At 34.1% G+C, this 23,084-nt stretch overlaps 1 protein-coding gene across 1 annotated transcript in view; it reads right to left on the bottom strand.

The window, feature by feature from the left end:
• Nucleotides 1–23,084, bottom strand: part of LOC129220415 (tetratricopeptide repeat protein 39B-like) — a 114,980-nt gene that overhangs the window by 16,350 nt on the left and 75,546 nt on the right. The window contains exons 12-14 of the mRNA XM_054854838.1: nucleotides 21,163–21,254; nucleotides 19,734–19,904; nucleotides 15,308–15,425 (exon numbers count right to left, since the gene is read on the bottom strand). Of these exons, the coding sequence (XP_054710813.1) occupies nucleotides 15,308–15,425; nucleotides 19,734–19,904; nucleotides 21,163–21,254 (381 nt within the window). The remainder of the gene's footprint in view (nucleotides 1–15,307; nucleotides 15,426–19,733; nucleotides 19,905–21,162; nucleotides 21,255–23,084) is intronic.

Below are 23,084 nucleotides of genomic sequence, written 5' to 3'. Positions count from 1 at the left end.
TGCAGCTCGAGTGCTGTGGTAACAAAGCCACATTTACAGCGAGCAAACGTCGGCTATTTTGATTATCGTAGCAAAAAGCGAAACCGAAATTCACCGCAATACTTTCCCCGTGGATTTTTGTGATGTCCCAAAACTTTTTCATTTTTTAAAAAAGGCAATTGTTTCTAATGGTTTGCTTATAATAATTATCATGACTAACTCTTCAAACAGGCTTGCACGTGGAATTTCGCATTAAGCTTCTCTGCAGCTCGAGTGCTGTGGTAACAAAGCCACATTTACAGCGAGCAAACGTCGGCTATTTTTATTATCGTAGCAAAAAGCGAAACCGAAATTCACCGCAATACTTTCCCCGTGGATTTTTGTGATGTCCCAAAACTTTTTCATTTTTTAAAAAAGGCAATTGTTTCTAATGGTTTGCTTATAATAATTATCATGACTAACCCTTCAAACAGGCTTGCACGTGGAATTTCGCATTAAGCTTCTCTGCAGCTCGAGTGCTGTGGTAACAAAGCCACATTTACAGCGAGCGACGTCGTCGGCTATTTTGATTATCGTATCAAAAAGTAAAACCGATTCACCGCAATAGTTTCTAGGAAGATTTGTATGACATACTTATAGAGATTGATTTATGCTATAGGACTCACTGTAGGGTAGGCCGGGGCACGTTTACGTGGATTTTTTTCAATGAATTTTTTAATTTTTATGCTTTAATTTAGGTAATTTTAGACATTGCGGTTTTATGAAGCAGTTAATGGAGTCGAAATCGGTATATTCAGTTGTTGCTCAGCTTGTGCTTTAACCGTTAAAAATATTATTTTTGAGGCGAAGTCGGTTGCGTAAACTTGCCCTGGACACGGGGCACGTTTATGCATTTATTTTGACACGTAACGTGGTTCTGTTAGTGTTTTGAACATAATGTCTTACCATCGTTAAAATAAAGCAAATTTATTACAGACTGAAGAGTGTATAAAATTGAAGCTGAAGGGGCATGACGACAGTACTATATGATTTTAAGCAATAAGATACGAATGTGTAACTTAATTAAACACTAAATGGTGGTTTTCAAAACTAAATAGTCGCTAAATACTAAAAATGTTTGAGACAGTTTGGAGCAAAAAAAGTGTCAGAGGCACTTTTAATGTAAGACACAGTAAGAACGATCGTAAAGGTGCTCCGACGTTCAACGCTTAAACTTGCCCCGTCGCCAAGTTCGGATTTATTTTTAACGTGTAAAAAAATTAATAACATTTCAGTTCATACAAATACAATTCTCAAAAAAGGATAAAATTCTGCTCATTTTTATTTGTTTGTTTTTTCTTAACTAAGTACTATTTCTTCACAATAAGATTCTAAACGTTCAACACAAAATTTTACTCAACTTGGTAAAAAACTGATTATTCTTTCTGCATGCTGGTCCGACGCTCGACTAATGCTCAAAAACTTGTGAGAATATTTGCTACTGAGCAGCATCAATCTGTTTTGACTGTTGGCTCTCCAGTTATAATTTGTTTTGAAAAAGGGGCACTGCGTAAACGTGCCCGGTCTACCCTACCTGAAAAAAGCGGTTAACTGAGACAGATGGTAAACTTATAGAGGTTGATTAATTCTATAAGACTAATTCTGTACCTGAAAAAAGGGGTCGACATAGAGAAGTGGTCAACTTATAGAGGTTGATTTATGCCATAGGACTAATTCTGTACCTGAAAAAAACGGTCAACTTCGACAGGTGGTCAACTTATAGAGATAGATTTATGCTATAGGACTGATTCTGTACCTGATAAAAGGGCTCGACTTAGACAGGTGATCAACTTATAGAGGTTGATTTATGCCATAGGACTAATTCTTTACCTGAAAAAAAAACGGTCAACTTCGACAGGTGGTCAACTTATAGAGGTTGATTTATGCCATAGGACTAATTCTTTACCTGAAAAAAAAACGGTCAACTTCGACAGGTGATCAACTTATAGAGGTTGATTTATGCCATAGGACTAATTCTTTACCTGAAAAAAAAACGGTCAACTTCGACAGGTGGTCAACTTATAGAGGTAGATTTATGCTATAGGACTGACTCTGTACCTGATAAAAGGGCTCGACTTAGACAGGTGATCAACTTATAGAGGTTGATTTATGCCATAGGACTAATTCTTTACCTGAAAAAAAAACGGTCAACTTCGACAGGTGATCAACTTATAGAGGTTGATTTATGCCATAGGACTAATTCTTTACCTGAAAAAAAAAACGGTCAACTTCGACAGATGGTCAACTTATAGAGGTAGATTTATGCTATAGGACTGACTCTGTACCTGATAAAAGGGCTCGACTTAGACAGGTGATCAACTTATAGAGATTGATTTACGCTATAGGACTAATTCTGTACCTGAAAAAAAAAAACGGTCAACTGAGATAGGTGGACAGCTCACAAGGGCGTTCAACATTACAGATTTCACTGTATTGCAAAACTCTTGACTCATTATAATATTAATTTGATTCCTATTGGTGCAATATTAAATTTATTCAATAAGAAGCTAATTTCCTCTGCTGTAAGGACCAACGAGCTTTCACTCTATAATCCCACCCGCAATCGCAACACAATGCCAAACAACATGTCTTATCTCAATCCTTTTTCGCTCTCCACTCGAACGAGTCGAGAGACTCCTCAGCAAAGAGCACGTGATCACTCAAGAAAGAGAAAAGGCGGGTGTAACTTTTAACTGCAAAAATTCCATTTCCCGGCAAAGCACAAGCACAACGAGCCGGGGCGGAAAAGTAATTTCAAAAGCAAATACTTAAGACACGGGTTCAGTGAAAGAGTGCTCCAGCAAACCTTTGTTTGCGGAACCTTACCAGGAGCTTCAAATCAGTTTGTTGAAATAAAAGGGTATTTTCTCGAGTTATTTCTCCTGGAAAATGTTCTTTCGTTTTATGAAAGCTAATGATAAAGGAAGGAAACTATGTTCTTTTCTACAATCGGAGAATAATGGCACTGACTTTTGAATTGGCTAAATTTGCAGGAAGTTTGCGTAGTATGTGCAGAAGGGACTGAAACAGTGTTTTGCCTGCTGCTCTTTTGTTTTAAAAGTTTTTCGAACATAATTATGTTGATAAATAACGAGCTTTATTTTTACGAGAAAAATTTGTAGTCCCTTTGGATTGCGTTCAAGTTACAATGCTTTTGAAATCACTTGTCTTTTAGTTTGTTGGCAAAAACTTTTATGTTATTTTAGTTGTGCTGGAGTTGGTGTCTAAGTTGACCGCTTTTTTCAGGCACGAAATTAGCCCTTATGATGTAAATCAACCTCTGTAAGTTGACAACCTGTTTAAGTTGAACACTAAAGTAGTGCACCACAGGTGGATAACTTACACAAGTTTCTCTGTAGTTTAAATTAATTTAAACTATTATAGATTAAATTAATTTAAACTATTATAATTAAATTAATTTGAACTATTACAGTAAAACCTGTGAAGTTGACCACCCTTGCAAGTTGACCATCTGTCTAAGTTGACCGTTCTTTTTCCAGGTACAGAATTAGCCCTTATGATATATAAGGGGCATTCCAAGGTATTTTTGACATTTATGTAGAGTCCGTAACGTGACCTTTTTTGGCATAACTTTTTAATTTGCCGTTTGATTTGCAAATTATTTTAATTTAAGCTGGTGTATTGGTAGGAAAAGATCAAAATAAAATAATTTGCTAATCAAACAGTAAATTAAAAAGTTATGGCAAAAAAGGTCACGTTACGGACTCTACACAAATGTCAAAAATACCTTGGAATGCCCCATAAATCAACCTCTGTAAGTTGACCACCTGTTTAAGTTGACCACTAAAGTAGTGCACCGCAGGTGGTCAACTTACACAGGTTTCACTGTAGTTTAAATTCATTTAAACTATTATAGTATAATAGTTAGTTAAACTATTATAGTATAGTAATTTAAACTATTATAGTTAAATTAATTTAAACTATATATTACAGTAAAACCTGTGAAGTTGACCACCCTTGTAAGTTGGCCACCTGTCTAAGTTGACCGTTCTTTTTCCAGGTACAGAATTAGCCCTTATGATACAATGAAACCTGTGTAAGTTGACCACCTGCGGTGCACTACTTTAGTGGTCAACTTAAACAGGTGGTCAACTTACATAGGTTGATTTATATCATAAGGGCTAATTTCGTGCCTGAAAAAAACGGTCAACTTAGACAGGTTGTCAACTTACAAGGGTGGTCAACTTCACAGGTTTTACTGTATAAATCAACCTCTGAAAATTGGACAACCTGTTTAAGTTGACCACTAAAGTAGTGAACCGCAGGTGGTCAACTTACACAGGTTTCACTGTATTATGTATTTCTATTAATTTAAACAATTAACTCAAACATTTCAAGGTAAAATTGCTAGTCACACTTGAGGGGCTGACACTGAAAATTAGTTAAATAACCGAAATCAAGTTTATAGGAAAAGGAAAATATTATTTAGCAATTATTATTTCGCTTTGTTTTCAAAAGGGACCATTGGTTACAACAATAAACGATTCAATAGTATAGTTTGAGCAGGTACTTTAAGGAATCTTAATCGGTTTTCTTTTCTCTTGCAAGATTTCGTTGCTGTCGCATTACTTTTTATGCCTTAAACGTACGATTTTTTAAAAACACTTTTAAAATGTGTTTTTTGGCTTTAAACTTATGTTCAAATGGTAAGAAAAATATTTAAAAAAATAAATAGTTTAATTTATGTATGTAATAGTTAAATAACCACTTAGCAACATCGGGCTTCAGCGGAAACAACAACCTATAACTTACCATCAAATGTCCTAAAACATTGACAAAAATTGTCAAAATGCCTTACTATTTAACTAATAGAAAAATTTTATTTGTCATAGAATAAAAGAAGCATGCAGTTTCAAGTGCACTGAATTAAAAAAAAAGTCCTAAATTTGCGAACCAAAAAAAAAAAAAAAAAGTCCTACATTTCCGAACCCCCCCCCCCAAAAAAAAAGTCCTACATTTCCGAACCCCCCCAAAAAAGCCCTACATTTGCGAACCAAAAAAAGCCCTACATTTGCGACCAAAAAAAAGTCCTACATTTGCGAACAAAAAAAAGTCCAACATTTGCGACCAAAAAAGGTTCCTAAATTTGCGAACCAAAAAAAAGTGCTACGTTTGCGAACCAAAAAAAGTTATACATTTGCGAACAAAAAAAAGTCCAACATTTGCGACCAAAAAAGGTTCCTAAATTTGCGAACCAAAAAAAAGTGCTACGTTTGCGAACCAAAAAAAGTTATACATTTGCGAACCAAAAAAAAGTCCTACAGTTGCGAGCCAAAAAAAAAAAAAAAAAAAAAAAAACCTACTGTTTTTCATCAGATTAGTGCATTTACAATTTTAAAATTGATTTAATAGGGTCTGGTGGGTTAAAGTGGTCATAAAATCGTAGATTTTCAACTTAAGTGAATTATAAATACAATAAATCCTTTAAAAACTTAATTTTTTCTGTTTTTATTTTACATTGCATTATTAAAGAACACGGTACATTGAGTTTTAGGAAAATAAATATTGATTTAATTAGTTTTATAACACTTTCTTTTCCTTTTGTATTTATGACCACTTTACCCCATGGGGTGGGGGAAAGTGGTCATAGCATGGGGTAAAGTGGTCATAGTTAAAAATAGATGCAAAACCATTTTAAACAACCCTAATATTTGTATATTTCGGTTATTTTTATGGTTACAAGTATATGCACAAGCATATGTGTAAATACACGAGTATATACGTGTCGTGTCAACATTAGTAAACACGTTCATATATGAGTAGATACATGTATGCATCAGATACATGCATGCACGTACCTACTCAAGTATATACGTGTATACACGAGTATAAGAGCATGTATACGTGATTATCTATAGGAATGTATACCTGTCTATACGAGTATATACGTGTCACGTTTATGTACGGGTATATACGCGTGTAAACGAACATCATTTGAGTGTATGCACTTGTATACTTGTATTTCGAGTATATACGTGCATACATGAGTATATACGTGTACATTAGACGTACACACGCATATAAAAGTGTACATACACACATACACGGATATACACGAGTTAATTCGTGGAGGAGCAGCGGCTGATGAAAGTTTTTCAAATGTCTCGTTATTGCAACAGAGCGTGCTTTGTGATTGCGACGCACGTGTGTCACAGCTGCAGGCCACAAATTTCATCAATCGCTTTAAAATTTTCTTGAGACCTAAAATGTTGTGTAAAATTGTCTTTGTATAATAAATTTTTGACCTGTTTTGCATCCATCATTTTCCGGCTTTGCGTGCATGTAGCGCGTCAGGATTGTGTTTGTGACCATATGTTCCTTTTCTGATTCTTCCTTCTTATCCTCCCCTCTTACACCTTATAATAATTTGCCAAAAAGTTTAAACTCACCCTGTATACTTGTATGTAAGTGTTTACTCGAGTACGTACGCGTATATACGTGTCCACCTGAGCATATAAGTGTTTATATATATATATATATATATATATATATATATATATATATATATATATATATATATATATATATATATATATATATATATATACGAGTACAAGCGAGTATATACGTGTATAATAGGAATGTATATTTGTATAGATTAAAAATATTTGCAGATACCCATATATGTATTTATGCGAATGAGTCTATATATGTGCCTACATGAGTATTTGCGTATGCATACGCATATACTCGTATATTTAACCCCATTTACTGTAAAAAGAATACATATTAAGTGAAATTAATATTTAATTTATATTAATTCTGCCTTATACTTAACGATTAAGTAACATTAGAAGAACGGTATTCATTAAGCCTAATACTATGACCACTTTACCCCATCTTACTTAAATTGTTCTAAAAAATTATCTAAAGTAGATTCAGCTAACTGCTAATGAGTAAGAGTTCTTGAGACATGTAGGAAGCTTCCTATGCAGTCAATTTGTTCATAATTCTAACAAACAAAATTTCCCAAGGAAGTTAAAAGAGGTGTTTAGATTTTAAAAACTTTTCATATTCACACAAAATATTTTTTTACCAAATAAAATTTTACCAGTCGTAAAATTTTGTACTCAAAATGTAGTTTCTAACTGCCCTACTATATAATAAAATTTTTACATTCATTCCAACATTCATTTCCAAGTTTTAGCCATTTATTTGACGAATGACCACTTTACCCCATTGATCACTTCCCCCACCAGACCCTAGCATCTTTAGCGAGTATTTTCTTAGTTACTGACAGCTACAGAGTTTCAATTTGTTCTTATGGTAGTTTAGAACATATTCTCCCTCACCCAGTTTCACTCAAGAATATCTATAAAATGATCTGCCGTCTCATATCACAAGCAGAAGAATTTTAAATATCCGACCTAAAAACTTTCAAAGAACCTTTATTGCTGTTTAGAAAGTATTTTCCAGTCATCCCAGTCTCATTTTTCTTTTTCACTTGTATACTTTGTAAATTGTAATGTATTTTTCTGTTTGTATCAAAATTGTTCCCGCGAATGCTTCGTCGCTCGTGAACTGCTTTGTTCCCCACAATCACCACATCCGGTTAAACCCTCACCAGGGTTGGTACAAGGGTTGAGGACCTTGGGATATGTGTCCCCCAAGTTAAAAATCTGTTCCATAAATTATCAAGTAAAATAAATTACACTTTGTCCATGTTATTGAGATCAGAATCTTGATACTAGAAAAACATAAAAAATAAATCAGTTATTTTTCTTTCTTAACATTGAAAATGAAGTGTAGCTCGCATACTGTCACGTTTCTACTTTTATTCAAGATTGCTCTTTACTTGAAAATCAAATGCGGGTAATGTCATTAATTACCTAAACATTTTGGAGTTGAATGATTAATTGATCAAATTTTGGAAAATATTTATCTTTTTTTGCATCTGCCTTGCAGACAGAAAGGGTAGTCTCCAACCATGGATCGCATGGAATTGGCGAACGTCCAGTTAAGACGAGTCTATCTGAATGAGGGGGGAGTAAAAATTTGATGCGCGTATCCGCTCATTTGAATGAGACTTTAATTGAGATACTAACATACATCTGAAAAATCTGACATCCCTCAAAACTGATAGATGCATCCATTTCCGCCTGCAAACCGGATGTTTGCCTTTCCATCTAATCGGTGGTCAGACAGTACCCCGTCCTTTTACGCAAAATCGACTGAACCCAGTTTCACAAAACATGTCATACATTTAGAACAGGAATTATAAATGGAGGGAGGAATTCCGATCATTGGCTTAGCAAAAGCTTGGGCAAAAGATCACGTGACTCAACAACGACGAATGATTGGCACGTTTTGCGTGACGAAAGAAATCTGATTTCTTCCAATGCTTCCCTTTAAAATCTATCACTCGACTTGGTGTCTTTGTCTCACGAATGAAAGTCTTCATTCCCTCCAATTTACCTCTTCTCGATGGCCATACATGTCCTTTAGTGTTGTCCTTATGTCCTTGTCTCGTCTTTGTTTTGTTATTAACTTTTTTATGTTGCTCAAAACTATTTCCCAGTTTATTCCTTTAGTTTGATATTCAAAATTTAAAACTTCGTTATTTTGGAAAAACTTTTCGAAATTCTAGTTTTATGACAAGTATTCTTTTTTTGGTATTTTTTCTACTTCCTAGCAGTCGTTTGGAGCAGTATACTCTGTCAAGGCTCTTGGGCCAAATAAGCCCAATAGAACCAACCAACATGTTATTTTCGTCGCCATTGGATAGTTTTATGTGTATTTTATTTTTACTTCCTTTTACAAAAAAGGAAGTATTGTATTCGCAAAAAATTTTCACAAAAAATCGGCCTTCATTTCCATTTTGCTCACCCCCAAATGAATGTTGAGTTTTTTTTTCAACCCGACCGCACGTGAATATGTGCCTAGAAACATACATACACCCGAAAGATCCATTTTGACGATCCCCGAGTTAATTACAACGAGTTTTCTCGTGACGTATGTATGTGCGTATGTGTGTATGTATGTCGCGTAACTCAAATACGGAATGTCCAAGAAATTGAAATTTGGTACATAGACTCATAGTGGGGTCTAGTTGTGCACCTTTTTTGGTTGCATTCGTATGCTCCAAAGGGGGTCTTTTGCCCCCTTTTGGGGGAAAATCATTGTTAATTTCGATGTAAACTCACGTGGTGCTATAATTTGGCGGACACTTGGTGATATATCGCCAGTTTCCAGTTTTTGGTCGCCAAGTTTTGTCGCTAACTTGGTGACAAATTTGGCGATTTTGTAAAATTTTTTTTTAAAAATCTGGTTTTAATTTTGCCACTGTTGGTGATATTTAGAGAGTAAACTATTGAATCACATTAAAATTGCCAATAATGAGAAAATGACGTTAAATTGGAGTAAAAGGAAGTCATGTGATGCACACATCAGCTCATTTTTTTTTTTTAATTCTATGCAGTAAAGCGTATGGGGCGTAAAGGTTTAACTCCTTTCCGATGGTCCTCCAATGGTCAACTCCTCACTTTATATAACATGAAAATAATGTTTTCTCAAGCTCAAATGAAGTCACCTGTTTGTTTACGATACGTAAATATCATTATGATTAATGAAAAGACAAGTTTTCTTCCATAACTTAATATACGAACTCTGATTTCACAGACCGACACAAACAGCAAAGGTTTTAGGGGGGGAAACACAACTTTTTCAAGTTGTATTTACTCTATTTCGCAACTTTTGAATTTCAAAAGTATTGTTTGCATTGGTTTACATGCATTTTTATTTTATTTTGTTTTCCAGCTCGGAAAAATCCGGCTAAAAGATTTATGAGATTAAATTTGTGCCCAGGAAATCCTTTCTTTACCTCGCTCAGAGATGTCTGTATTTCTTTCACAGTTAACGTACAAAAGGGCGAACGTAGTATTTAAGGGGAAAAAGAAGCTTTTTTTGTGGAAATCCGCGCTACGAGGATTACTTTGAAATAAATATCTTTTGCATCACAAAAGCACATAAAGCTGCAGAGAGAAAAGGAAAAATGCAGATAACAGATTTTTTTTTCCTCTCCCTTCTCGGTAAACCGCTGAAACAATAATGCATGTGTCTTCTTTTGTGTAAAAATTTTTCAGTTGCGGATCCAAATTCTGTTTGTTGCCACGAAAATCAATACCGCTATTTAGGAAACCTTTTCATTCGGAAAAGGGTTACCGTGAAAAAGAATTTAAAGTGTAAAATATAAAAGAAAAAAAGAACAAGAAGAAGAAGCTTTCTTAAGAAAAGAATTTATTTTTGCCGCAGCCGAAGCATTATTTACCAAGTTCATTTAATGGGGTCGTAAAAGCACATTGCAGAAATTTAATTCCGCGGTGCAGGATTTATATATTTTACTTAAGTGGTTTCCGACGTCAATTTACTTTAGAGAGACTATAAAAGATCGGCCCTGATTGGTTTATTTTTGCGGGCAATCCATCTTCCTAAGTGGAAAAGAATTTGAATTTAATGTGAGGTAAACCAATTTATTTGTTTAAGTAGGAGGAATATTTTTCTCCTAATGAAAGATGTTAAACCTTGGTGGAAGGGATAGCTCGAGCTGGAAATGCTGTACCCCAGCTCGAGCTGTGGCTAGTTGTAACGATATTGTGAAGTTATATCGCTAACTTTAATTATCACATTTTCTCCATTAAACCTTTTGGGACCATAAGCTTTGGGGTGGAACTGTGGACATTTTCTATACATAAAACTAAATGACTAAGAAAATAACATGTACGTCAAGTTTTGCAAAAATTGATTCAGAAGATTGGGCCTAAATGGGTGGGACATATGCATCTAAATGGCTGCCCAGATTAAGCGAAGTCCGGTTTAATAAAGTCTGGAATAATGAGGGTGTTTTATTTGCATTTGATTTTTTCTTTTAAAGTTGAACTTATAAGACTGACAAAAAGGGCGAAATCGTAAACGTGAGTGAAAAAAAAAAAAAAGCCACATTGCAAACGATTCTTTTTGCGCTAAATGACAAACTTTCATGAAAAAACTTTCATTTTCCTCACGATTAATTTTTAATTAGCTTTTTTTTAATGTCCGGTTTTGAAAATAAGGCGTGGTCTTTATGACGTCACAAATGATGTACTTTGCCACAACGTTCTACTGTGTTTCCACGTTATGATAATCAAGCAGCGAATTAAATATTGCGCTCTATGCTTGTTATCAACCATACTGTTGCCAACACATAAGTAAAGATATATAAGTGAGTAAAGATATGAATTAAATATTACACTCTGTGAAAAGTGACATCAGTGAATATCATATCGTCATTTGTGATGTCATCGGCAGAAGAGTAAACATCGAAAGCGCAACGATTAAAATAATTTTAAAAAAATATTAAACGGGATATGACCTTTTTTTAAATAATTTGACTATGTTTTTAAGAATGCTCTTTCAGAAAAAAAAATACTTTTAAAATCTTGGAAACGACCCCATTAACGAAAATGTAATATATTAAGGCTGAACTACGCAATGGAAAACAGTTTGCGTCTCTCCGAGTGTTGATTATCTTAAGGCTGAACTTCGCAACTGAAAGCCACTTCTGTTTACATAAAAAGTAGTCGAAAACTTTGTACTGCATAGTGAATAAAATATGACAACGTATATAAAGTACAAATTGAGAATGGAAAAACATTAAAAAAAACCCAGCAAACAGCTGTTTCGGCACTCTAAAATACAAGTGCCATCATCAGTGCATTAAAAACGAAGATTGTTCGCCTTGACTGTGTTTTAGTCGGGTGAACCTGCCTTCGTTTTTAATGCACTGATGATGGCACTTGTATTTTAGAGTGCCGAAACAGCTGTTTGCTGGTTTTTTAACTTTTTTCCATTCTCAATTTGTACTTTATATACGTTGTCATATTTTATTCACCACTTCTGTTTCTCCAATTATATCCTTTATGATGTGTGTTTTTATTTAGTTTTGAGTCAACACACAATGAAGTCGATTAGCTCCCTGTAGAAAATCATGAAATAAATAACCCAATGAGTAAAAAAAGAGATTTTTTTTCAGGAAAAATTAGCTTGGATAAGTAATCGCTGTGAACAATCCAGATTGACGTTTTATGTTTTTAGTATTTGGTTATCTCCAGTTTCGCCAACACGTTAAAATTTCCTTCCCCCTCTAAATACCTCAGAAGGTAAGACTGAATAATGAGAAAAAGCAAGGGGGGGGGGAGGAAATATCGGGTCTGCGAAACGGCGGGGGCATCTTTTATTTATAACTTAAAAATCATCAACAATACTGTAGAATCTTTGTATAAAATTCATTGTAAAAACAGTTCGATTATTAAAACAGTCTAATCAAATTCTGACAAATTTATGTTTTGACTCTTTTTCTTAGATTTTAAAATTGGACAATAATTTTGTTTTTTTGTTTATTCATCTTTTATTTTATTCATTTATGTATTTATTTTGCCGGTAAATTCACTTTCAAAAAAGTTGAAATGACTCATTTATTTTTTGAAATTACACTGCACATCACTTAAAATTGCTTCTGCCACTATTCCTGTTGATTCTTGTGTGAAATAATCTCTTGAATCCATAAATTGACCGGGCTCTAGAGATTTTTGCTCGTCCATGTTAAAAAATGTTCCTCATCCCCCCCCCCAAAAAAAACACCACAATAATAATATCCTATAAAACATCTTTTGCGTGAATGTTTTGGTTGATTTTCGTACTTTTCTGTGATTTTCAAGCAATTGATATCACTTCTGTATAATTACTACAATAATTACTTATATTATTGTTAGCATTTAAGTACTTGTAACAGTTCTTTAACAGCAAGTTAAGTTTTTTTCTTTATTAATTCATTTATTTTTACTATGGGTTCTAAAAAGGGGGGGGGGATAACTATCGGGTCACCGGGACGTGAAAATAAATTCACATGTTTTTATCGGACCGCAAAGGCAAGGTGTTTCTTGCGGAAAGAAAAGAAGAAAGGGGAAAAACCGTCACCGGTCTGTGATTTTTGTATTTAAAGCTCTTGCCAGTTCGTGGGTCAAAAGTGTTGAGAAACACTGATCTAGAGAGAAAAAATGTATTTAAATGTTATGAGATCCAAACCGCGCAGTTCATCTTAATATGCGATCGTCAATCAGGATTCGAGTTTTCTTTTATTTTTACTTTCTTCTATATCTAATATATAGAAGAAAGTATTGGATTCGTGCAAATTTTCGAATTTCGAATTTTGACGGATTCGAACGTTTTGAGGTGTGCTGAGTCCATTTCGACTATTTTTGGAAAATGTCTGTCTGTCTGTGTGTGTGTGTATGTATGTATGTGTGTGTGTATGTATGTATGTGTGTCACGTCTGTGTGTGACCAGTTTTTTGTGTCCGCTCTACAGCAAAAACTACCGCATGAAATCGAACGAAATTTTGTACACATATGTGCCCCTATGTGAACTTGTGCCCATTAGGTTTTGGCGCGAATTCCTCCAAGGGGGGTGGAGCAATGGGACGTTTTTCGAGTTACGCGTGCTTGCTATTCCTCAGGAAGTAACTGGCGGAATCAAACAAAATTTGGTCCATATGTTGGTATTAACAGGAACAGGTGCTGATTCAATTTTGGTGTCAATAACTCAAACGGGGGTTGAGCTATAGAACGTTTTTTGTCGTCAATTGTGACTGCTGTATCTCAAGAAATAATGAACGGAATGAAAGAAAAATTTATCGGCAAGTAGCCCTTAGTGGGTATAAGAACTGATTTTATTTTTGTGTCAACAGCTAAAAGGGGGGTAGCGCAATCACCCGTTCTTTTTTTCCATTTTGAGTGCCCTATCTCAAGAAGTAATGCTACGTTCTGGTTGAAATTTGGAATATATGTGAATCCATATGTAAACAGGCTCTGGTTTAATTTTGACGCCGATCGCTTCAAGAGGTGTTGATTTTTTTTTTTTTTTTGCGAATAAAAATATTTTTATTAATGCAACAATAAGAAAGATAAATCGTAATAGATTGTCGTCTGCGTATTTCTCGTGATTTTAATTGTATGGAAATGATCGGAAATATTATCCCAATGATTTAAAATTTTTAACTGTTGCCATCTTATGTTTGTTAATAAATAAAATATTTGTAATTAATTCAAGCAAGGCTTTTAAAATAACTTTCAATTTTCGCTCTTTGCTTTGCTTTTGCAATAATTCAGACATTGGGATGGTCGTCAAGTTTTTTCATGTGAAATTTTGTTTTTGTTGGGAATATTGCTTCCTCATCAAGCATGGGGAGGGATCAGAAAAAAAAAGAAAAATATAGAAGAAAGTTTCGTGATGGCCACAACATACTAGTTTAATTTAATACTAGTAGCACTTGCTTTACAATACAGTCAGACCTCGATATATGGTCACCCGCTTAGAAGGTCACCCCGCATATAAAGTCACTTTTCTAAAGTCCCGGCTCGCTGAATAGGAATTCTATGTTATGTATTATCGGATATATAGTCAGTTCATAATACATTAATCGCTTATAAGGTCACTTTTGTCTGATTTCATTGCCCAATAGATTCACTTCCAAGAATTTTCCGCGATATACGATCCTTAGAATGTTAAGTCATTTTTCCTATTAACGTAGTAAATTAACAGTAGAAAGTGAGTGTTATGACTGTGATACTAAAATATGAAGCAAGTAACGTGGGCACTAAGTATATACATATCGCAATTTTTTTACCAGTCATTGGAAACCAAAGAAAAATTTCAGAAGATACTTAGAAACCATTGTGCTTAAACTAAAGAAAAAACGTATTAATGTTTTTTAAGTAAGATAAGTTGCACATCAGTTATTTGCTTGAGCATATTTGAACTCAGTTTTATTCTAAATGGAAGTTTTAAAAAAGCAATTCAAAATTTCTTATTAATTCCAAAAATTTCAACTGGTTCAAATCGATTCAACTATCATAATTTAATTAACTGATGTTTTTGGGCGTGTTAAATTTTGAAAAGAATTAATGTATACATCCTTGTAAATACATCCTTATTTATCAATATAAATATGTATATATGAATCGGTTATAAGGTCACCCCGCTTATAAGGTCAGTTTTGTGAAGTCCCGTGGAGTGACCTAATATCGAGGTTTTAGATATTTTTCATACAAGAAAATAATCAAGTTATACCCAACACACTGTTGGCAACCTAATTTCACCGCTTTGAATAATTCCAAGTTGACTTTGGGACGTTCATAAGCAACTCATGAATCCTAAAAACATTTACCACTTTCTTTGCACAGATTAAAAGCCAAACTTCATGCAGTTTCGAAAGATGATGAATGTTGTTACTTACGAAAAACGGGAGAAGGAGCCTGTCGTTTTGATTTACGAACTTCTTGGCTTTTGCAACAACAAATTTCTCCAGGGGAAAGGACTTGCCTGCGAGTTTCTGCTTCAGACCAGGAACTTTCCTAAAATGCACAAATGCGTTTGATTGATTTTCTAGTAATAAGTGACAAATCAAAGTTGTTTTTAACTCTGAAATAAGGTATTAAATTTTCACAATATAGAGTGGGTAACATTTGCATAAAAGTAATGCATAGCATTCATAGTTTATTAGGCTTTTTGTTTTAGGAAAACATATATGGACACTGATCTAATGCCTCTCTAACCAGAAAACCACACGATAGTGTAATAATGCAAAAAAAAAAGTGAGACAAGGAGTTTAGGTGTTCAATTGTTAATTGAGATAATTTCATATCTCCAAGACAGCTATGGGTGCTTCAGTAAATTGTTATTGAACTTAACTTTCAAGATAGATAAATTTTACCGATGAGACAATATATATATATATATATATATATATATATATATATATATATATATATATATATATATATATATATATATATATATATATATATATATTAATTGGAATTTTTGGCGTCTTGAATTCAAATTATGTTTTTCGCAATCACGAGCGTATGTGTGTATTTATGCGCGTGTGTTTGTGTGTGTATTTATGCAGGTGTGTACGTGTTGTGTATGCAGTGCTGTGTGTGTGCGTGTGTGTGTGTGTAGGTGTTCGTGTGCGTGTGTGCACGTAGGCATGTGTATTTGTGTCTGTGTGCAGGCAGAAGTGTGTGTATGTGTGTGTAGCTGTGTGTGTGTGAGTTTGTAGGTGTATGTATGCGTGTGTGTGTAGGATATGGATGAAATCTGAAGACGGTTTTCGCAATAGGAGCAGCATCGTGAGGCCGATCGACGGTGGTGCTGCAGAGGGAGGGGGATGGGGAAATAAAATCGTAGGACATCAAAACAGTCAAATAAGAACAATAAACAATCGTGATTGCTCAAAAAAAAAATCAAATAAGTAGCAATCTAAACAGCGTTGTGAAACATGTTTCTGGACGCATAAATGATTTTCCCTCGTGTCCCCGTTGTCGAAATATAATGTCTGCAGAAATTTTAAGAAAAGTCGCCAAATTTAGCGAGTTTCAGTGAGTTATGGTAGACATCTCTTACGCGATTTGTAGATGGATACAGATGGTAAAAGTGCGTGATCAATTTCTCGCCAAGTCTTTAAATTTGGCACTTTTCTTAGTGAAGCAGCAATCTGAAAGATAATTGAATATCTTTCAGAGAGTAGCATCCTGAAGATAATCTAATTTCCAAATAAGCCGCAACCTAAACAGCGTTGTGAAAGGTGTTTCTGCACCCATAAATGATTTCCCTTGTGTCCCCATTTTCGAAATATGAGGTCTACCGAAATTTCAAGAAAAGTTGCTAAATTTAGTGAGTTCAAGTCCACATCTTTCTTGTGACTTTTTAATGGATACAGATGGTGAAATTGCGTGATCAATTTCTTGCCGAATCTTTAAATTTCATTCGTATCTAAAAATTTCGGCAAACTTAAAGACTTTCGATAACGGGATGACGAGAGCAAATAACTTTTGCCTCAAAAATATGTCTTAACATGCTCCTTTGATTGCCATCCATTTAAACTTCTTTTTATTACTAGTGGTACCCGCACGGCTTTGCCCGTAGTAGAAAATTAAAAGATCTTTTGGTTCGCCTGTATATTTACAAATAATGTATGCTGAATTTCTCGCCAATTGGCTTGCCTATGTTACGGTTCCACGTTATAACAACTTGGTCATTTACTCGTCCATCTTATGATAATTTTGCTCCGGAAAATGTTCTTAAAATTGGAACAGAAAAAGAACAAAATCGAATTTTCGAAAAATCGCTTCGAGGTGCATACACCCATGCTACAAACTAATTTTGTGCCAAATTTAATGAAAATCGGCCGAACGGTCTAGGCGCTATGCGCGTCACAAAAATCCGGACAGAGAGAGATCCAGACAGAAAGACTTTCATCTTTATTATTAGTAAAGATTACACTGTTCGTCTGGTTCCTTGCTGAGATTTAAAAAGATAAAGAAAAAGAAGTTCAAGGGGGAAAAATCCAATGAACAATTTACAAACTTTGTTAAATTCAACCAAAGAAAAATCAGCTGTTTTGCACATTAATCAAATTTTCAATTCAAATAAGGCATAGGTAGTACTGTAGTCTCTGGTTAATGGCGGCTGAGCAGGTAAAACCAAGACCCACCCACATACGTAGGATATGACCTGTCCAATGAGACATCTGCCTTGTCCGCAAAAAAAAAAAAAAAAAAAAAAAAAGACATGTTTTATATCTTTGGCTAATTTCTCAAATCACCCTTACAGTGGCGTAAGAGAAAACAAAATCTAGTAAACACTATTCAGTCTGACTGGACATATACAGTCTACTGTAGAACTGCAATAATATGAGCCACAAAAATGCGCATGCTCAGGCAAAATATGTTGTAACTGCTTCAAGCAGGCTACTGAACGATTGGTTTGCGAGTGAAGAGGGAAATAACTACTTTAGGTAATTCAATAAGCCTTGCTTTCAATCTTCGAGTTGAACCGAACCATTGCTTCGGTCATTCGTCTGGTCAGTGCTAATTCTGTATTAGCTACCAGTTTGTTTGGCACTCTAGGCTTAAGAGGTTTTCCACCTCCAGCTCAGTCACTCCTATGCCGGGCTGATGAGTGCTAATAAGCACGAAAGTGCAGTCTTCGGCTGGAATTGACTGAGCTGGCGGTGTATTTCATGTACTATAGATAACTTTGATCCGTATCGGCTGACTTCGCACAACTTGAAAAGTTTTAGTAGATGAAAGATTTCAGTAGACTTTTAAAAAGAAACAGAATGTCCAGTGCTATACTGTCCTGTCTAGGATATGAAATAGATTTTCTGCACTTTTAAATTAAAAGAAAAAGGTAGCTATATAGTACACAGCTCATTGAATCATTCTGAAGTTACAGTTTGGAAGCTGTTCTTGAAGTTGTTCAAACTGTTGTTTCCGTTGTGATATTCTATACATTCAAGCTTGTGCTTGTTTCTCTACGGTCCATTTTGTGCGATTTATTTTATTTTGTGTGTTTTTTGCGGAAAAATGAAAAGTTTAATCAAATTGGAATATAATTGACGAGTGCGATGAAGTGATTTTGAACCTGTTTACCACAAGAAAGATCGCGTGTCGTCAGACTACGAAGGATAATGGTTATGCGTTTTGAAAAGTTTTGTATGTGAAAAATAAGAACACATATATATATATATTTTTAATGTTTGCATATGTATTTGAAAATTAGATTATAAAATATTTGGCGAGATTTAAAGTAGCTGCCTTGTTATGAATTCGTTTAGAAAAACGACTCCTAGTTAAATCGCAAGCTTTAGTTATTTTCTGCATGAGAATTTTTTTATGCTGCCTTTATCCACCGCATTTTTTTTTATTAATTATGTTGCGAAAACTATTTTTTATAGCTACTTGAGATAAGGTTCTGGTCGGGCGATTTAATTTTTTTTATGGGGTACCTATCCACCGCACACAAACAGGTTTGAGTCCTTGAGTGTACAATATTATAAATGATAGAAATCTTATGATGATGTTGTGAGTGAAAGAAAAAGTTGTCAAACATTTAGGTTTTTTTTTTTCTTTTTTGTATTTAAGTTACATACTTTTATTAGAATAATGACGTTTGCATTCAGTTTATTAGAATTTCAGTGATTTATAAAAAGGAATTAATAATTTTTCTTTCGCAATTTTTGATAAATAGACGAAATTTTAAGAGTTTTTCTTCCATTGTATACCAATAAATGCAAAAAAAAAAACTTTTCAAACATGACTAGGTCAGTTTAAAATAGAGAAATTGTAGTTCAAATTTACCCAGAGTGACTAAAAAGGAATTTACAAAAAATAAATAAATAAATAAATAAATAATAATATTAATGAAGTGAAAAAAATAATTATAAATTAATTATGAGCACTTGGAGTAGGTTATGCCATGTGTCTTCTTAAAATCTGATTATGGGCTTGCATAATTTGAACTAAAATTGAAAAAATTGCTTCACAAAAAGTGTTAAATGCGGTTAAAAACGAAACTAACGAAACCATGTCATCGCAAAACTGAAAAAAAAAAAAACTTATGTAGTGCTGCCATCTATGATGTACTTTTAGTGTTAGACTTGTTTTAAATACTTAAAAAATATATACCATTTGTGATAGCTAAAATTTCGGCCGAGAAATTTTACTTATGTTCTAAACTATTCCTTTAAACCCGTGAAAACCCAGCGCAATACTAAAAACATCAATTCCCGATCAAAGGCCTAAATTTAAACTAAGAGGGATTATTTTTCGAGATCTAATAATGGATGCATTAATATTAGAGTAAAGGCAACTCACTTCATCAAGTCGTGTACTTCGAAGAGTTTAGTTTCGTCCGTCCGTCCGTCTTCTAAATACTGCATGTACAGGGTCAAAGCGTATGCGTAGGTGTAGATAGCTGGAGACCACCGACTCTCTTTTCTTAGGAATTCTAAATACTTTTGTGCGTTTTTCCATTCAAATTTAAAACTGGAAAAAAAATGATAATAATAAGAAGAAGAACAAGAATTTTTTATTTTTAGTGCAAAATGAAACGTCCATATGTGCTTCTGATAAAACAACAGGGTCAAAAATATTTTTAAATATTACAAGTTGCAAATCAGTTGCGGTATTGAAGATTTCTTTTTTATCGAACAGTTGTATTTAAAAAGACGGCGTCATAATAAAAGCGGGAAATTTAAGAAAATAAACTACTCTTTCGAAACTGACTTTTGGTTCACTGTAATATCTATGATTTCTTAAACATCGCAAAGGTCATTCTATAAATATTCATAAAATACATTCTTCAGTTTTGTGTGCATCATAACTTATTTTTTCCTTGCCTAGTTAAATTTATTTTTTCTTACTTAAAAGCATTTTAAACGAGCTGATGTGTGCATCACATGACTTCCTTTTACTCCAATTTAATGTCATTTCCCCATTATTGGCAATTTTAATGCGATCCAATTGTTTACTCACTAAATATCACCAACAGTGGCCAAATTGAAACCAAATTTTAAAAAAACCCACCAAATTTGTCGCCAAGTTGGCGACAAAACTTGGCGACCAAAAGATTAGTGATATATCTCCAAGTGTCCGACAAATGATAACACCACTTGAGTTTACATCAAAATTAACAATGATTTACCTCCAAAAAGGGGCAAAAGATCCCTTTAAAAGCACTCGAATGCAACCAAAAGGGGAGGTGCACAACCAGATCCCACTAAGAGGCTACGTACTAATTTTCAACTTTCTAGGACATACCGTTCTTGAGTTATACGACATACGTACGCAAATACATACAGACGTCACGAGAAATCTCGTTGTAATTAACTCGAGAATCGTCAAAATGGATATTTCGCGTGTCTATACTTCTTAGTCACTTATCCTCGTGTGGTCGTGTCGAAAAAAAACTCAACATTCATTCGGGGGTGAGCAAAATGGAAATTAAGGTCGAATTTTGAGTGAAAATTTTTTTGCGAACACAATACTTCCTTTTTTGTAAAAGGAAGTAAAAAGGCATTTAAAATCGAAATTTAATGTCCAACTTTTCAAATAAAGCAATGTAAATAAAAAATATTAACAACAACGTTAAAAAAGTACAAATCTTGCAACAATAATAATAATGCAAATATGGAATACGTTTTTTTAACATTGCTTAAATTTTTACTTTTAAGCACAAAATGTTTATTTTATTTCAATTTAATAAAAGTATTTTGTTCGTAATTCTTAGACAAAGAGCTTGTACCTGTAACACCACATGAGCTCCCAAGAGCCAAGGTTCCTCATTTGGCGCCAAGTGTCTTGGACAGTCAAGGAGTCGAGCAATAAATTGATGGCCTAGTGAATAAAAAAACAGAGGTAAATAGCATAGTAAGTATTGTAAGAACTTTCACACAAAATTGCAATCTTTAAAAAAAAAAAAATACTATTTCTCGAGAACTAAAAGAGGGTTGCTTTTTTCTCCTCAACATTTACTAGTTACGGTTTCTCTTTGAATAAGCTACAATCTTCGTACTCAATGAGGCTCAGGAGGCAGAGATAATGAAAAAGATCGTCAGATACCATGGCCGTATACAAGGGGGGGGGTATTAGGGTTCAAACCCCCCCCCCCTTCCGAAAAGTTCGATTTGACATTTAAATGTTCGTTTACATTTAAAACTTTCCAAAATATGTTGTTCCAAAACTCAAATGTCTTTCATATTGTTACAAATACTGTAAATAGTAATTATTTTTATGATTAATTTATTGTATCTGGCTAAATTTGACGTTTATTCCGTTATTCTTCATCTAAAAATTACTGTAGTTACATAACCTGTAAATAGTTTCTTGTAATGAATATACGACCCCCTTACATTCGAATGAAGTATATGGTCCTTCCATATCTGCACGCTAAGATTTGAGAAGGGAATAAAAAGAAAATACGAGAAACATTGTCGAATTTTGTCGAAACTTCTCTAGGATTTATAAATAGCCTCCGCGCGTGATAAAAAGTCAGACTGGTCTGAGTCGTTGCCCTGAGAGCATGTATTTAGCTCTGTGTGTATTTGCCTTTCGCTGTGTTTTTGCGTATTTTGAAGTAAATACGTGTGTGACCGTTGAGTTTACGGTGTTTAATTGTTGTTTGCTTAATTGCTGCTGTCATTCAAAGAAAGTTTGAAGTTGCATCGAACGCGTAACAATATGTATATTAATTGCATAAAACGCTTTCATAATAGATAACCTGACGACTTGAACACTAGCACAAATAGAGCAAAGCTCCGCATTAAACCCTCTCCGAAATTATTTTCTGGTAACGGCCCTGTCATATGCTGCCATACACATTACACAAAGGTGACAGAAATTTAATGCGTTTTTTTCTTTCAAGCTAATGCATTTTATTTTAAATCAGTGATGCAATTTTTCTTGTTTACTTATCAACAGTCTTTTGACGAAAATCAAATGTATATAATAGGGTTGTTTCCTTCAGTCAAAAGTAGTACTTTAAGTCACTGAAAGTGAAAGAATGAGCAAAAAAAAAAAAAAAAAATAATAATAATAATAATAATAACATGGACCCAAAAAATACTTTCATTTTCCCCACAGTTATTTTTTAATTAATTTTTTAAAATGTCCGAGTTTTCAAACAAGGCGTGGTCTTGATGACGTCACAAATGATGCTCTTTGGAGAATCTTTGTACCGCGTTTCCACGTTATGGTAATCAAGAAGCGAATTAAAATTTTGCTCTACCTTTGCCATCAACCCTATCGTTGCCAATACACGTGAATAAAGATGCGAATTAAATATTTTGCACTGTGAATGGCAACACTAAATGGCATTTTTTTTTTAATATTCAACTTTGTCAAATTATTTAAAAAATGGTCAGATCCTATGTTTTTAAGCATGCTCTTTCAGAAAAAAATACATTTAAAATTTTGGAAACGACCCCATCCTTACATTTGATGTTCATTTTTACAAAAATCAAATGCTTCTGGAGCGAAATATCCTAAAATGACATTTTTTCACCAAGTTGGCCAAGTTTCGCCATGTTGGCGACAAAACTTGGCGACCAAATATATCACAAAGCGTCTGCCAAATTGTAACACCACTTGAGTTTACATCGAAATCAACAATGATTTCCCCCCATACATACAAACGTCACGAGAAAACTCGTTGTAACTAACTCGGGA

The sequence above is a fragment of the Uloborus diversus genome, chromosome 1 (assembly GCF_026930045.1).
Source record: "Uloborus diversus isolate 005 chromosome 1, Udiv.v.3.1, whole genome shotgun sequence".
NCBI classification, from domain to species: domain Eukaryota; kingdom Metazoa; phylum Arthropoda; class Arachnida; order Araneae; family Uloboridae; genus Uloborus; species Uloborus diversus.
This window is presented reverse-complemented; position numbering and strand designations above follow the sequence as displayed.